This window comes from Myotis brandtii, unplaced genomic scaffold (genome assembly GCF_000412655.1).
Source record: "Myotis brandtii unplaced genomic scaffold, ASM41265v1 scaffold2414, whole genome shotgun sequence".
NCBI lineage: Eukaryota > Metazoa > Chordata > Mammalia > Chiroptera > Vespertilionidae > Myotis > Myotis brandtii.
Window position 1 is genome coordinate 60925 of NW_005359117.1, and position 14784 is coordinate 75708.

Here is a 14784-nt window from a genome sequence, read left to right on the forward strand (position 1 = left end):
GGAGGAGGAGGAGGAGGAGGAGAGGGAGGAGGAGGAAGCGGGCAGCCAGGACCAAGGCAGAAGGGGTGGGGGTGCCTCGTGAGAGGACATCGAGAGGACGGTGAGTCTCAGGCAGCCTTGGCTCCCCTGCAGCCCAGCCCAAAAGGGGGCTGAGGAGCTCCCTCCCACCCCAGACCCTTACTCTCCCATTCAACCTGATCCCGGGGAGATCCTGGATTCAGACACAGGCCCCGAGACCCTGGAGGGCTGGGCCAGGGGCCAGGCTCAGTGCTCCACAGCGTTAGCACACATTGTTCTCACCAGAACCCTCAGAAAAAAGCCACTTGGCCCCCGTCTCCCCCATCTCCCACACGGAGAAACTGAGGCTCAGCAAGATGAGGCAACTAGCCCCAACATTCCCACAGTCGGGACTTGGCAGAGTGAGCATGCTCACCCAGTCTGTCTGGCTCCCGTTCAACTATATCACAACCCTTCTCAAATCCCTGCTCTGTGTCTGGGAGCTGGGAGCCCTCGAATAAGCCTTGGTTTTCTCATCCATTAAATGGGGATAATAATGACATAGTTGTTTTTCATGAGTGTCTGTCCCCTGCTGAGCGCTGACGTTTCTGGCTCTCTTTCTGTGTTGTCTCTCACCCTGTCTGTGATCCTGGTCCCTCTCCTGCCCTCCCCATGGGCACACCCTCTGTCTTTGATGAATGTCCTTAACAGCACATATCCGTGGTGGCGTTTGGTTGTGAATGCACTTTAAACTGAAAAGATTATATTCTATTATGAATCTCACTCATTACTTCCCTTATTATTTAATTAAAAAATATATGTTTTTATTGATTTTTAGATAGAGAGGAAGGGAAAGGGAGAGATAGAAACATCAATGAGAGAGACACATCCATCAGCTGCATCCTGCACACCCCCTACTGGTAATCGAGCCAGCAAACCAGGCATGTGCCCTGACCAGGAATCAAACCAGGGACCTTCTGGTCCAGGGTACGACGTTCAACCCCCTGAGCCAGACCAGCCAGGCCATTACTTCCCTTTTTTTCACTCAACACTGTGTCTAAGCTCTGTCCAAGTCTGTAAACCAAAGTCATTGCTGCTGACATGGTACCTGTCATTATATTGTGTAAGTACTTTATATTGTACTTATTTGCTCCTGCCTCCACCTCATGTCCATGGGCACCACCACCATGAAGACCCTCATCTGTGTCGCCTTTTTGAACTTATGAAAGGATTTCTCTGGGATCCCTGGGTCAAAGGGCACACACGGAGTGTTCCAAGACTGCTCTCCGTGGTGCTGCCCCAGATTCCACCTTCACCAGCACTGAACACGTCTCCTAGCCTCATCCTCGCCAACACTGGGTATTATCTATTTTTCTCTCTCTGGGCAACTTTGAGGCTCATCGGGATTTGATGCAGGCCTCTCCCACGAGCACCTCTGCTAACTCTGCCTGCTGGGATGGGCAGGAACCTGCTTTCCGGGGCCACCTCAGGGGCCTCTTGTCCCTTGATCTGCCAAAGTCCTGGCTGTCCCCAGCTCCACCAGGTCCTGCCTCTCAAAGGCACCAAGCTTGGCGCCTATGGCAGTACTTACAAAGGTAACATGCAACCTGGTGTCCCCTGGGCTGAGACTGGCTTGTGCCTACAGCTTCTCTGCTGTGGCAAAAGTGTCCTCACCCTCGGCTTCAAGGTCCTACACGATCTGACTCCACGTCAGCCCTCTGACCTCTCTCCTTCATTCTCCCACCTGCTATAGCTATACTGGCCTGCCTGCCGCTCCTTGCACACACCAAGCCTGCTGCCTCAGGGCCTTTGCCTCTGCTGTTCTCCCTGCAGGAGTGCTAGATCTGTGCCTACATCCCCCTCACCCCCCTGGTCTCAGCTGAAATATCACTCCTCAGAGAAGCTTGGCCTGGCCCAGGACCTCTGGGTTGGGTCCCTCTTTTATCTATCTATCATCTATCTATCTATCATCTATCTATCTATCTATCTATCTATCATCTATCATCCTCACCTGAGGATATTTTTCCATTGATTTTTAGAGAGAGTGGAAGAGAGAGGGAAAGACAGAGAGAACTATTGATATGAGAGAAACACATCAATTGGTTGCTTCCTGCACGTGCCCCAACCAGGGTCCGGGCCAGAGAGGAGCCTGTAACCGAGGTACACGCCCTTGATCAGAATTGGACTTGGGACCCTTCAGTCCACAGATTGATGCTCTATCCACTGAGCCAAACCAGCTAGGGCAGGTCCCTCTTTTATACTCTTAGCTTAATGAATGTCTCTTTCATTATACTTTTCACATAATTAATTATGCATGCAAGTGCACCAGTGGGTCCACATTAGGGGTGTTATTCATTGGATAATGATCTCTCCCACCAAGTTCTAAAAAGGCAGGATCTGTGGTGATTTTGGATCCCTAACACTCAACTCAGTGTCCTAAGTGCATGAAAGAATAAAGCCTGGAAATTCTAATCCCAAGGTGTCCAAATTCCAGAACATCTGGCCAGTAGCATTCCAAGGCATCAGGGAGACCCCAATGCTCTAAAAGTGAGAGGGGCAGGCGCCGTTGTTCAGGGGGTGGCCTCCAGCGCCGAGCCTCACCTTCAACTCCATCTCCACCGCCCTGCACACCCTGACTTCACCTGACAGACCCCCCACTGCCCACCTGAGACGCTGACCCTTGTCCCCTTGTCCGGCCAGGGGCTCCTTACCCGTGGGCCTGTTGGCTGGAGGGGTCACCGCTCTCTGTGCAGAACTGGGGCACGGTCGGGGCGCAGACAGCAGGCAGCAGGACCCGCATGGCCCCGCTGGGCAGCGTCGGGAGCTCTGAGGAGGTGCTGATGAAGACCTTGACGTTCTCCATCGGGGTGATGGTCCCCAGGTTGACCACAAAGAGGATCCGCTCCAAATCCTCGTCCAAAGCCACCTTTCCCAGCGTGCAGGAAGGTGGGACCACGGAAACCCCCTCTCGCAGGATGTTTCCTAAGCGCCAGGCCTGGAGTCAGCCGCCCGTACATCATGGCTAGTGCCCCCTACGCTTGCTGGGCGGTAGGTCTGAGTCGCCCATTTTGCTGATGGGAAACAGCTCAGCATAGGGGTGACTCGGCCAAGTTCCTCAGCAAATGACTAACTCGTTGAACCAGGATTTGAACCTGCATGGGCCTGATGCCAGGCCTGCTGGGATTGGGAGACTTGGACCCACAAAACCCCAACAGAGGGTCACGTCTCCATCCGCAGACTCTACCTCCCCACAGGAACCACATTCAAGCATGCCCCACCCTGGGATCCATGCTTTTGCTCCGTCCTTTTATCTGTAAGGCCCATCCCCCCACCCCTACTTATCCAGTCTTACCCTTCTATCCAATCCCTTCAGGAACCTCTCCATGAATACCTCCCAGGCCCCAATCTGTACCCCTCTTTCCCTCCTCTGACATTATCCAGACCTCTTTGGGCACAGCCACTTTCCACCTGCTCTCATGGTCACTGCTAGGCACAGCCTAGCTATTCTTCCAGGCTGTGAGTGGTCGTATCAGCCTGAGGGCAACTTTGCAGCTTACACATGGTAAGTGCTCATTAAAATATTCTTGAATGTCCCAATGATCAGATGAACAAACATCACTTCAATCATAGATCCAATGGTGAGGATCTCTTACATCATGTGATACTTGGTCTGGATTCAAGCCCTGTCTCAAACATGTGGAGGGGAGCAAAGGAGGGAAGAATGGGAGACATCTATAATACTGTCAACAACAACAATATATATATATCATGCTGTGTGACCGTGGACCAGTCACTGACCCTCTCTGAGCCTCTTCATCCTCAATAGCAATTTGAGTACTTAGTCTGTACCAGGGACTGTGGTGCGTGCTCTGCATAGATGCTCTCTGTTGAGCTTTGGTGTGTATAACTATTAGCTTCATTTTACGGATAATTTTAATATTTTTTCTGAGCTCACACCACTTGCATGGACCAGAATAGGGAGTCAGACCCTGGTGTGACTCATTCCACAACCTCTGAGCTTAAATGACATGCTGTTCTGTTCTGCAGAGAGAGCCTTAGAACCTGTGGTTGAACCCTCTGATCCTCACCATGCTTCCTAGATGAGAAGAGGAGAGGTTGCCTCTGTTTACAGACAGTAAGGTGAGGTTCAGAGAGGGCCAGTGACACACAGGATTCCTGACTCCTACTGTCATGCTCTCTACCCTACACCATCGCTACCCTTTCAGCCTGCCCGAGACTTCAGCCAGGCCCAGATCCTGCCAGAGCCCTTCTGGCCTCCTTACCTGTGACAGTTGTGGCTCGAAGGTGGGTGGCATTGAAGTGGCCACTCTCCATCTTGGCTTTGTCCTTGATCTGTACCGTTATAACCCGGTCAGCAATGACCGCCTCAAAGCCGATCACCGTGGTGTACTCATCCAGCGGGTACACGAAGAGGCCTGTCGGAGTAGGACCGAGCATCACGGGGTGCCCCGGCCCCACCCTGCACACCCCACCCCTGGGAAGGAACCCAAGCCTAGGTTGGTACTCACTGCCATGCAGTGGTTCTCAACCTTCTGGCCCTTTAAATACAGTTCTTCATGTTGTGATCCAACCATAAAATTATTTTCGGTGCTACTTCATAACTGTAATGTTGCTACTGTTATGAATCGTAATGTAAATATCTGATATGCAGGATGGTCTTAGGCGACCCCTGTGAAAGGGTCATTCGACCGCCAAAGGGGTCGCGACCCACAGGTTGAGAACCTCTGATTTAGAGGCTGCCAGAGAGGACTTGGGCTGGGACCTGAGGGCTCTGCACTGAGGCCGGGCACTCTGTGAGCACAGGGGCTACTGGGAAAAGGACAGCAGCCCCCCTGTCCCAGCCAACGCTTACTCTGCAGGCACGTGAGGCCAGTGTGGCCAGGGCCCCTGACTTTTCGAGAGAAAGTAAAATTCTGGATTTGATGTGACCTGTTGTGTGGGCCAAATAAAACACATGTGCGTGGTGAATTTGCTGTCCGTGGCTCCCAGGAGCTGGGGCGTTGGAGGCAGTAAACTAGGGTTTGAATCTGGGCCCTGCCCCCTCTCTTAGCCTGGTGACCTTGGACAAGATGTTTAGTTTCTCTAAGCCTCACAGCCCCATCTGTAAACTGGGGATAATAGAGCCCCACTCATAGGGTCATCATGAAAATGGAAAAAATAAGCTATGTGCCCACATGTTTATACCTTAGTGCTTCTCAGCCTTTAAGAGCACACAGATCACGGGTAAGGGGGTGTGTCTTGTTAAAATGCAGATTTTGACTCAGGAGTTCTGGGGTGGGGCCTAGATCTGCATTTCTAAGCAGCCCCTGAGTGAAGTGGATGGCTCGATGGTGCGGGGACCACAGGGAGGATCAAGGCTGTATCTCATTTAATCTGCCCACCAACATGGGGGCAGCACAATGCTGGGCCCCCAGTGAGCCCTTCACAAACGCCTGCTTCCCATCCCCCTCGCCTCAGTTTTCTCATCTATAAAATGGGGACTGGGCCTTTTTACATGTAGAAAGCCAAGGGGCTGTCCCCGAGTTATTCGTCATTTAGTCTCCTGGGTCCCCAGTGCGTCCCATTTTAAGCCACCCTCTCTGGGCTTCCTTCCACAGGGTCATTGTCTGCCCAGGGGATTTCGGAGGGGACCAACTGTGGGTGAGAGGGAATCCTACCCCCGGCAAGTCGTCATAGCGCCCTCCCGGTAACTCCCTTCCTTCAGTGGAAAGAGAGGAGTTTGACTTACAAATGACACAGTGCTGGCTGCCCCACCCAATGATTCATATTCGCAGGCTGCTTTATTCCACACTGTTCTTCTGCACTCCAGACCTCATCTGCTCCTCCCCACGCCCCACCGGACAGGCAGAGGGGCATGCTGCTTCTGAGAAGACAGTGGCTTCTCCAGAGTCACAGGGACCAGAGCCACACCTGGGGCTGGCAACTCCTGGCTCCCACGGAGTCTCCAGGCCCCTCCCACCGTGAGGCTCCCGGAGGAAGTGGAGGCGGGCCCTTTGACGCAGGGGGGCGTGCCTTGTGGGACCTAAATAGCGCTGGGCCAGCTGGCAGGGCTGGGCTAAACCTGGGCTCAAACCCTGACCGGACTTGCTACCAGCTTTGAGGCCTGCTGGGCGGAAATGGTATCCCCATTGTACAGGTGAGGAAACCGAGACTCGGAGAAGGTCCAGGCCTTGCCCAGTGTCCACCGGCTACCCTGGTGGGGTGGGGATTCAATATGGAGGAGGGGTCCTTACCCTGGAAAGACTGGGCTTCCAGGTTGCCATAGGTGAGGGATGCAGTCAGACCCAGGGCATAACCACTGACGAAGGAGGTGACATCAGAAGCAGTGAGGGGCAGGGCTGCCCCTGTCATCTGGTTCAGCAGACCGGGCATCCCGCTGGCTACTCAGCCTTCAGGGCCTGCGGGAGACAGGAAGTGAGAGTGGCCCTCATCCCCCTACCAGCCCAGTTCTCTCACGTTAGACCCCCCAGGCAGTGGGCCCCCCATTCTCTTCCCTTTCCCCAAGCACTTTCCCGTTGGTGACCCCCGATAACGCTGAACTAGCAGAGAAGTGGTGGTTCCGTTTCTTCCCTTTTCACAGTGGAGAAACTGAGGCCTGAAGACAGGGGACCCGCCTGGATTTGCTAGGTGGGCTGGTGCACAGGTGGGGCTGGAGCCCATTGGAGCCCCGTCCGTCCTGGAGTTCTCCCGGCAGACAATGCCCTCCGGGCCTGACCCACCCTCTGTCAGCCCCAGAGCCTCTGAGCTGCAGATGGTTCCTTTGCCAAAGGAGGGGATGGAATAGCTCATCAAGCCCTTCCTCCTCTGACTTCAGTCAATCTACCCACTGTGTCCTCAGTGCTGCTTAAATGAATAAAAGAATGGATGTCCGTCCTCATTCCAACAGGAAAGACTTCCGAGCACTTCTTAGGGCGATGTTCCATTCTCTGTTGGGCTCCTGAGACCCTCCTGGATGACCACTGCCCCGTGAGGGGGGGTGGGGGGTGAGAGTGGGAAGTGAAGTCAAACAAAGGGCGTGGAATATCCGTTGGAGGGCAGGCTCTCTCTGGGTTTTCGTCTCTGAGCCAGGTGAAGCTACCATGGGCTGGTAGCCTATTTGCAAGGCTGTTCATTGAGTGCTGACTACTCTGTCTTTTCTCTAATTCCGAACTCTTCCCTCCAGGCCCTCCTCACGTCCCACCAGGATCCTCACGTCCCACCCCCTCGGCCAAGCCAGCAGTGTCTTTTTAATTATGTTCTCCTTTGTGGCTCAGGCCCAGAAGGCTCTCAGCCCTGGCTTATCTCCCGCAGGCTGACTGACAACAGGAGGTGGATAAGGAGCAGGCGGGGGAGCTGCTGGATCCCCCAGCTGCCTTCTCTGGGGGTTCTCTGTCCTGGTAGCCTCAGCAAAGCCTGGCTACTGGCAGGGTCAGACCAGAGGGTGGAGCTCATTTCCTGAATCTCACCTGGGGCCACCCACACTCCCCGCCTCCTCCCTCCTCCTGCTTCACTCCTGGCCCGAATGCTGATTGGGGAAGGCAGCTGCAGGCAATGAGCACCCAGATGCGGGGTGAACTTGGACTTAAGGTTCAGTCCATCCTGGGGTGGAGCATTGCCAAGGGCAACTTATCCAACCCAGTCTTCTCCTCCTACCCCTGGTGCCCACCCCAGGCTTCCTGGGGGCGTCCCTGAGCTGGGGAGTGGTGCTTGGATGAGTGATGTTGATAATACAGGGCAAAGGCCCTGGGAACCGGCCCCTTAACAATATCAGCCCTCTTGGGAAGAGTAAACTTGAAATTCTTCGGGGCCTAATTCATGCATATTTTCATCAATCCATCCAGCATTGATAAGCACAGACTACCTTCCACTGGGGATGAAAGACGAGACCGCTCTGTCCTTAAGGAGCTTACAATCTAGCTGCAGAGGAGATTGGGGAGTGGGGGAAGAATTGCAAGAGCAGCTGAAATTTGTTGAACATTAAAAACTTGCCAGGCACATATATTTTCTCATTTAATCCCCACACCAATCTTAGGTGCAGTATTATCTTGTAGATGAGGATACTGAGGCCTCAAAAGAGATGTGTTTGGTTTGCACATGAATTTGGGGTGTCTGAAGGACATCGGGGTACAAGGGGCACTTGTGCAGGGCTTTCTCCTGGGAGGAGCCCAGGGCCATCCCTGTGACAGATGGGGACCAGAGCAAATAATGCTGAGCATCCGCCCTCCAACCATCCCAGCTGGGCCTCCAGTGGGCACCAGGCCACAGGAAACACCGGGAGAGACTTGACAGGGAAGAAACCACCAACGTTGTGTCCAGGACAGTGTGAAAGCGAGGGCTCAGCCTCAGTAGTGGTGTGAGCGGATCCGACGTGGTGATAGGGGCTGAATTTAGGGCGTCAGGACCAACATGTTCCCCTCCCCACCTTCTTCCCCTAATCTGCCACTCGACCTGTCTTCACCAGGTCCTTGACTTATGTGATGCTGAATCTGCAAAATGGGCTCGAGCAGTGGTTCTCAACCTTCCTAATGCCGCGGCCCTTTAATACAGTTCCTCATGTTGTGGTGACCCCCAACCATAAAAATATTTTCGTTGCTACTTCATCACTGTAATTTTGCTACTGTTATGAATCGTCATGTAAATATCTGATATGCAGGATGTATTTCCATTGTTACAAATTGAACATAATTAAAGCATAGTGATTAATCACAAAAACAATATGTAATTATATATGTGTTTTCCGATGGTCTTAGGCGACCCCTGTGAAAGGGTCGTTCGACCCCCAAAGGGGTCGCGACCCACAGGTTGAGAACCGCTGGGCTAGAGGGCTGAGAGAAAACAGAAAGGGGACTGAATGGGTTGGGAGGAAGGAGGGGTGGGGTCATGGGGATGGAGGGGCCACTAGAAGCTTTAGAGCAGCCACGGGGAGAACTGGGGAGGAAAGAGGATTCTTTAGAAGGGGTGCCCTGAGTTACAAATTGGGCCCCATTCAATATTTTTTAAGAGTCACAAAGAAAGCTTTGAATGGTGTGGGGTGTCTGACTGTGGTTCTTTGAATGAGATGTTGTGCTGAGCCTGAGCCCTGAGGGTGCTACACAGGTTCGAGGAGGTTCCCATGTTAAATACCACGACTGTTTCTTACTGGTCTAGAACGTGTAAATCCCAAATGATCCATGTCCTTCAGATAGGCCTCTTTGGAGCCAAACTTAGATTTGAATCCTGGTGGATAACTTACTGCCTCACCCACCCTGAGTCATGTAATCCCTGAATGCAGTCCCCTCATCTATAAAACTGGGTGAGGGCAGGGGCACTGTGAAGACTAAATCGAATTAAATGTGTAAAGTACCCAGCACAGTGCCTGCCATGTAGTAGGTGCTCAGTAAATATTTACAAAGTGAAATAAAGGAATGAATGCCAGCACCCTTCCTGGACAGGTCAGGTTCTTTCCCATCCTTGAGCCTTTTACGGGATGATTGTTGCCTTCCTCTGCTCTACAAAGTCCTGTTCACCATTCAAGGCCCAGTTCCACTGTCACCTCCTCCATGAAGCCTCCCCTGATACCCCGGTCCATCAGACACGCCCCTCCCTAGGGCTTCCACAGCCTATGAGCACTTGTCTGTCACATCCCACATCATGAAGCACTGTAACCGCCCTTCTGCAACAGCTTGTCTCCCCCACTGCCCAGGGCTGTGAGCTCTGTGAGAACAGCATGCCCATCCCCTTCTTCTTGGCCCATATCCCAGCTTCCTGAACAGGGTGCAGCTCAGAGGAGGGACTCTTAATGGGGGCACCTTCCAGGTCCTCATGCTTTACAATCATTGCCAATGCTCATACCCACTTTCACTTTCCAGGTGGGGCAACTGACATGCAGAGAAGTCCAGAGCCCAGTATTACACAGCTGGTGAGTAGCCAGGCCCGATGAGACAGGAAGCAGCCTTTCTCCAAAGCTCATCCTTGCCCTTCCCCAGGTGCTTCCCAGTCTATGCTGAGCACAGGAGAGTGATGGAGGGGAGGAGGGAGAACCAGGAGCCTGGCGAACTGGGGTTGTGGGTCTTAGGGACACGGGGCTTTCTGATTGCACCCTGAGCTCCCTCAGCCCCTGCCCGCTCTCCAACTCCAGAAGAGGCCACTGGTGAGGCCTGTGGTCTGGGGTGCCGTTTGGGCCCTGCAACTGCCTGGGGTGCAGTGTTCTAGGCTGAGAGCAAAGACTGGGCCAGCAGGTACCTGCAGCAGGTGTGGTGTGACCTGATTTAGATGCAATAAAGGGCATGCAGGAAAGGGGGTGGGAAAGCAGAGTGCTGGGGCCCTGCTTCTCTTTAGTCATCATGCTGGCGGCGGGGAATGCCGGAATGCCAGCATCAGGGCTTCTGGGGTCAAGGAGAGGGCCTCGCCCAACTGGGGTTGTGGGTCTTAGGGACACGGGGCTTCCTGATTGCACCCTGAGCTCCCTCAGCCCCTGCCCACTCTCCAACTCCACAGGCAAGGCCTGTGGTCTGGGGTGCAGTTTGGGCCCTGAAACTGCCTGGGGTGCAGTGTTCTAGGTTGAGAACAAAGACTGGACCAGCAGGTACCTGCAGCAGGTGTGGTGTGATCTGATTTAGATGCAATAAAGGACTTCCAGGAAGGGGAGCAGTGAAAACAGAGTGCTGGGGCCCTGCCTCTCTTTAGTCATCATGCTGGCGGCGGGGAATGCTAGCATCAGGGCTTCTGGGGTCAAGGAGAGGGCCTCGCCCTACCCCCTTGCCAGGGAATATTTGCGTCAGGAAGAGATTGGAAAGGGGTAAGTTTGCCTGGCCCCTGTATCTAGAGTACTGCCTGGGGTCAGAGTCCCTGATGGCCACTTCCTGGTGGCCTTGGGTCAGTTATTTGGCTGGGCTCTGCCCCTTGCATATTGTGTGACCTTGAGCAAGTGACTTAACCTCTTTGTGCCTTGGCTTCTGCATCTGTAAAATGGGACCAAGATATGCCCAGGTCCTAGGAAACTGAGAGGATAAAGGAGAGAATGCCTGCTGAGTGAGTGGGCAGGAGCCGGGCGGATCCTGCTGGGCTGAGGGCTTCTCTTCTCCGCCTTCTTCCATGGGCCCCCCCTTCCTGGGCTGCGTGACCCCTGTGCAGGCTGCCAGGTCAGCATAGCTGGGAAGATCCTTGGTTCTCTTCCGAAGTGCCCATATCAGTAACCTCTGATTCTGCCCTTGGAGATGGAATCTGCCAATGTTGTCCAAGAGACAGTATGGCAGACAGGCTCCTCCCTCCACTTAGAAAGCCATTCTGGAGACCTCTCACCCTCATCCTGTCCAGGTCCCCCCAGATTGTATCCACAGAGTTGGGGGGCTGAGTGGGCTCAGCCAGACCTGACCCAGATGCAGACTGAGCCCACCAAGCAATTCTGGCTCATTTCCTCGGACGCTCTGCCTTCTTACCTTGGGCTAGGGGTCCTCATCCTTTTCCCTGTCGCCTAACCTTCTAGAAGTCCATGCTGTCACGCCCCCACTGGGAGCCTGTTCTCCAAGGACCATTCACTCACTGACCTGTACCAGCACCCCCATCAAAGTGGGGGCAGGATTTCTGGATCTGATCTGATGGTCCAATTGTTCTAGGCTTCTAGAATCCTGAGGTTCTCACATTCTGGTTCCTTCTTTCAAAGCTCTTCCCCTTAGGCCCATACCCAGCTGATATAGCTAACAAATCCATGTTCCTGACCCCCCCCCCCCATGCTCCAGCCAGTCAAGACCACTTGTTCTTTCTCCAGACAAGCCTGGCTTCCCTGCTTCCATATCTCTTTGATGCTGCTGGCTCTGCCACCCCCACCCCAACACCCCCAAACCCCAAAACCCCTCTCTGGAGGAGCTCTTATCCATCCTTCAAGGCCTGGTTCAAATGCCAACTCCATGGAGCCTCTCGGAGTCCCGTACTAGGTATGATTGCCCCCACTAGCACAGTTGGCACCTCTCAGGTCAGCCATCTCATTATCCATGTGTGGTATGTCCATTCAACAGTATATGGGGCACCTACTGTGTGCCGGACACTTGCTAGGCTGGGCCACAGAGGTCAACAGATGGACAAGGACCCTGCCTTGAGGCCTTGTGTCAGTCCTATTCCCCACCCACCCAGCTGGGCTGTCAGCTCCTAGAACTCCAGACCAGAGCTCTGTTTCTCCGCTGTCTGGTCTATAGCTGGTGCTCAACAATGAACTGAATGGATGAATGGCATGGGCTCATTTGCTGAATGAATGGGTGAGTGGGTGAATGGAGGAATGAATAGGATGGAATGTGTCAGGGATGGGAATAGGCCTTGGCTATGGGTTCAGCTAAAGAATCTAGTAGTGGGCAAAGTGCCTCTATTTCAGCCCAAAGCCTGTAGGATTCCATCCTAGAGATGCTGTAGTCTCCTTTTGGGTGGGGAGTTGGGGGGATGATCAGAACAGAAAATGCCCAGGTCTCTCAGTTTTTAGTTTGAGGACAGTCAGCCCCGGCCACCCATGACTTCTGAGGCAGCTGGGAGGCTGTGATGGAACCCGCTGAAGGAGGGGGAAAGAGCCACATCCAAATTTGAAAACTCCAGACAAGTAAGGGCTGTCTGTAGGGTTTCTGAAGAGACTTTGTTGGGTAACATTAAGGAGAAGGTGGTTTAAATACCCATAAATGGTGTGGTTGATAGGTGGACAAATGTGGGTTCCCTGGGGGGCAATGAGGTTCCAGTGCTGGAGTCTCTGCCCTCTGAGGGACCCTGAGAAACGAGCCCCCCGTTGCTGGGAACATCAGACTCCATTTACACAAGCTCAGTTTACACCCACCTTTCCAGGGGTACACTGGCCAGATGAGGTCCCCCGGCTGAGCTGCCAGCATCCCTGTGGCCCCATTGAAAGGCACTAAACGGTTCTCTACGTGGCTTGGCCTCGCCCGTATCACCAGCCCGCCACTCCCCGACTGCTGAGGAGCTGGCGGGATGATGGCGCAGTGGGAGGGCTATTGTAGAATCCAGCCTGTAGCCTTTCCCTTCCAGAACGGCTCCCTTGCACTGGGGCTCCTAGGGAATCAGAGGGTCCCGTGTACTGTGCCCTCCTGGACACTGAGTGGCACCATGACAGACCAGGAAGCGGACTCCTGCTCCTGGGACCTGCCTTGCTTCCTCCATGACAAACACTTTCTCATTGGAAAACCTTTGAAACTCAGTTTTGCCCTCTGCATCATGGGCACGTCAAGCGGTGGTTTCCTTCCCAGGGCTACTGTGAGGGTGACTAGGGAGGTACTGTGTGTGAAGTGCTGACCCCAGCCCTCTGCTTGGCATGGCCCAAGCCCCCTTTGCAATCTGGCTGGACTGGGGACACTTGTGTGACCATAAGAAAGCTGTCAGCTTGGCCAGTGGTTGCTCAGGACATGTAGTTGGAGGGTAGTGCTAAGAGAGACCCATTCACCCAGCAGACAGGACAACTTGAACCTGAGCAGGAGCCCAAGGCCAGGGTCCTAGAGGAGCCGCTGACCTAAAGCCCCTGGGTGCCTCTTCCACTGTCCCTGTTCCTCCAGGATTGTCCCTTTCCCTGTGGAACCGCAATCAGCAACATGTGTGGTAAGGAGAGGCCACCGGCCGGTGCAGGTGCTCACTCAGAGCTGAACACAAGGAAAGGAACTGGGAGGGACATACATGCCACTCTTCTCTCTGGGCCCAGGTCATCCTCACTAGCAGTGCATTCCACCGGGGAGCAAGCCACTGGCCAATGGTTGGCATCCCTCCCGGGAGGGTCATCTGGCCAGGACTGGAGGCTGGTCTTCCACAAACCCCAAGTTACCTGGGGCTGGGAGGATGCTCAGAACTCCAGCCACCCCCGCGCAGGAGCCTCAGCCTATCTCACGACAGAGAAGCAGCGGCGTCTGGGGGCCACTCCTCAGGCACAGTGCCCACTTCCCCTTGGGCCCTAGATCATCACTGGGTGGGTCGGGATTGGAAAAAGTCAAAGCACTGTCCCTGGAGAGAGAAGCCAACCGAGGCTGGGCGACAAGGGGACTGCATGCAGCTGCCACGTCAGGCCCTGGGGAGCCTGCCCAGCCACCTCTAGGTCAAGTTCAATCTACAATGGCCTGCATAGGTGCATGTGTGCGCTCACATGGGCGCAGACACAGGGCATCCCACACATGCACCCCTAAACATGTAAGTACATCTACACATGTCCTCCTGACCATCTCATGTGGCTCACTCCATGCATGTCACCACCCTCTGGGGACACACCCCTACACACACATGCCGGACACTTTTTAAGCACTCAGTGACACCCCCTCCTGTCCAGCTAACCAAGGGAGCCTCCGTGCCCTCTGCCCCCACCCCTGGGCGGGAGGCCTGGGGTTCCCTGTGCCCTCTGAGCCTCTGCCCAGCTGCGGCGTCCTGGCTGGGCTCAGACCGCTGATCCCAGGAAACAGGCTCCCCCCAGCCAGCGTGGAGGAGAGGAAGAGCGCTCTGCCTCCTCCAAGTCTTCTTCCGAAAAGGCACAAAAGAAAGGCGACTCGGAACAGAGAAGGGGGTGCCTGTTGCTCTTGGGGGGCGGGGGAAGGAGCGCGGGGAGAAGGTATGCCCCTGCCCCCAGCCTCTGTCTGCTGCGCTAAGGTGGGCGGCCAGCCGGCGCGCTGCGGTGCGGATCGCCCAGGGAGTCCAGGGAGGAAACTGTTGCAGCTGCTGCGGGAGATGTTATGACGGGACTTCCAGCCGGGGCTTGACGTGTTAGCAGACGCCACTGCTGCACTGCGGTGGTCCCCCTCGCCCGCCCGCCCTCCTCCCTCCTCCCTCCTCCGGAGGACCCCA

At 54.6% G+C, this 14784-nt stretch overlaps 1 protein-coding gene across 1 annotated transcript in view; it reads right to left on the reverse strand.

The window, feature by feature from the left end:
* VWA5B1 (von Willebrand factor A domain containing 5B1) overlaps positions 1-6414 on the reverse strand; it is a 45086-nt gene extending 38672 nt beyond the window's left edge. Inside the window, exons 1-3 of the mRNA XM_014540331.1 lie at positions 6252-6414; positions 4281-4433; positions 2709-2979 (exon numbers count right to left, since the gene is read on the reverse strand). Coding sequence (XP_014395817.1) covers positions 2709-2979; positions 4281-4433; positions 6252-6390 — 563 coding nt within the window. The 5' untranslated portion in view covers positions 6391-6414. The remainder of the gene's footprint in view (positions 1-2708; positions 2980-4280; positions 4434-6251) is intronic.
* Between the last annotated feature and the right edge of the window lie 8370 nt (positions 6415-14784).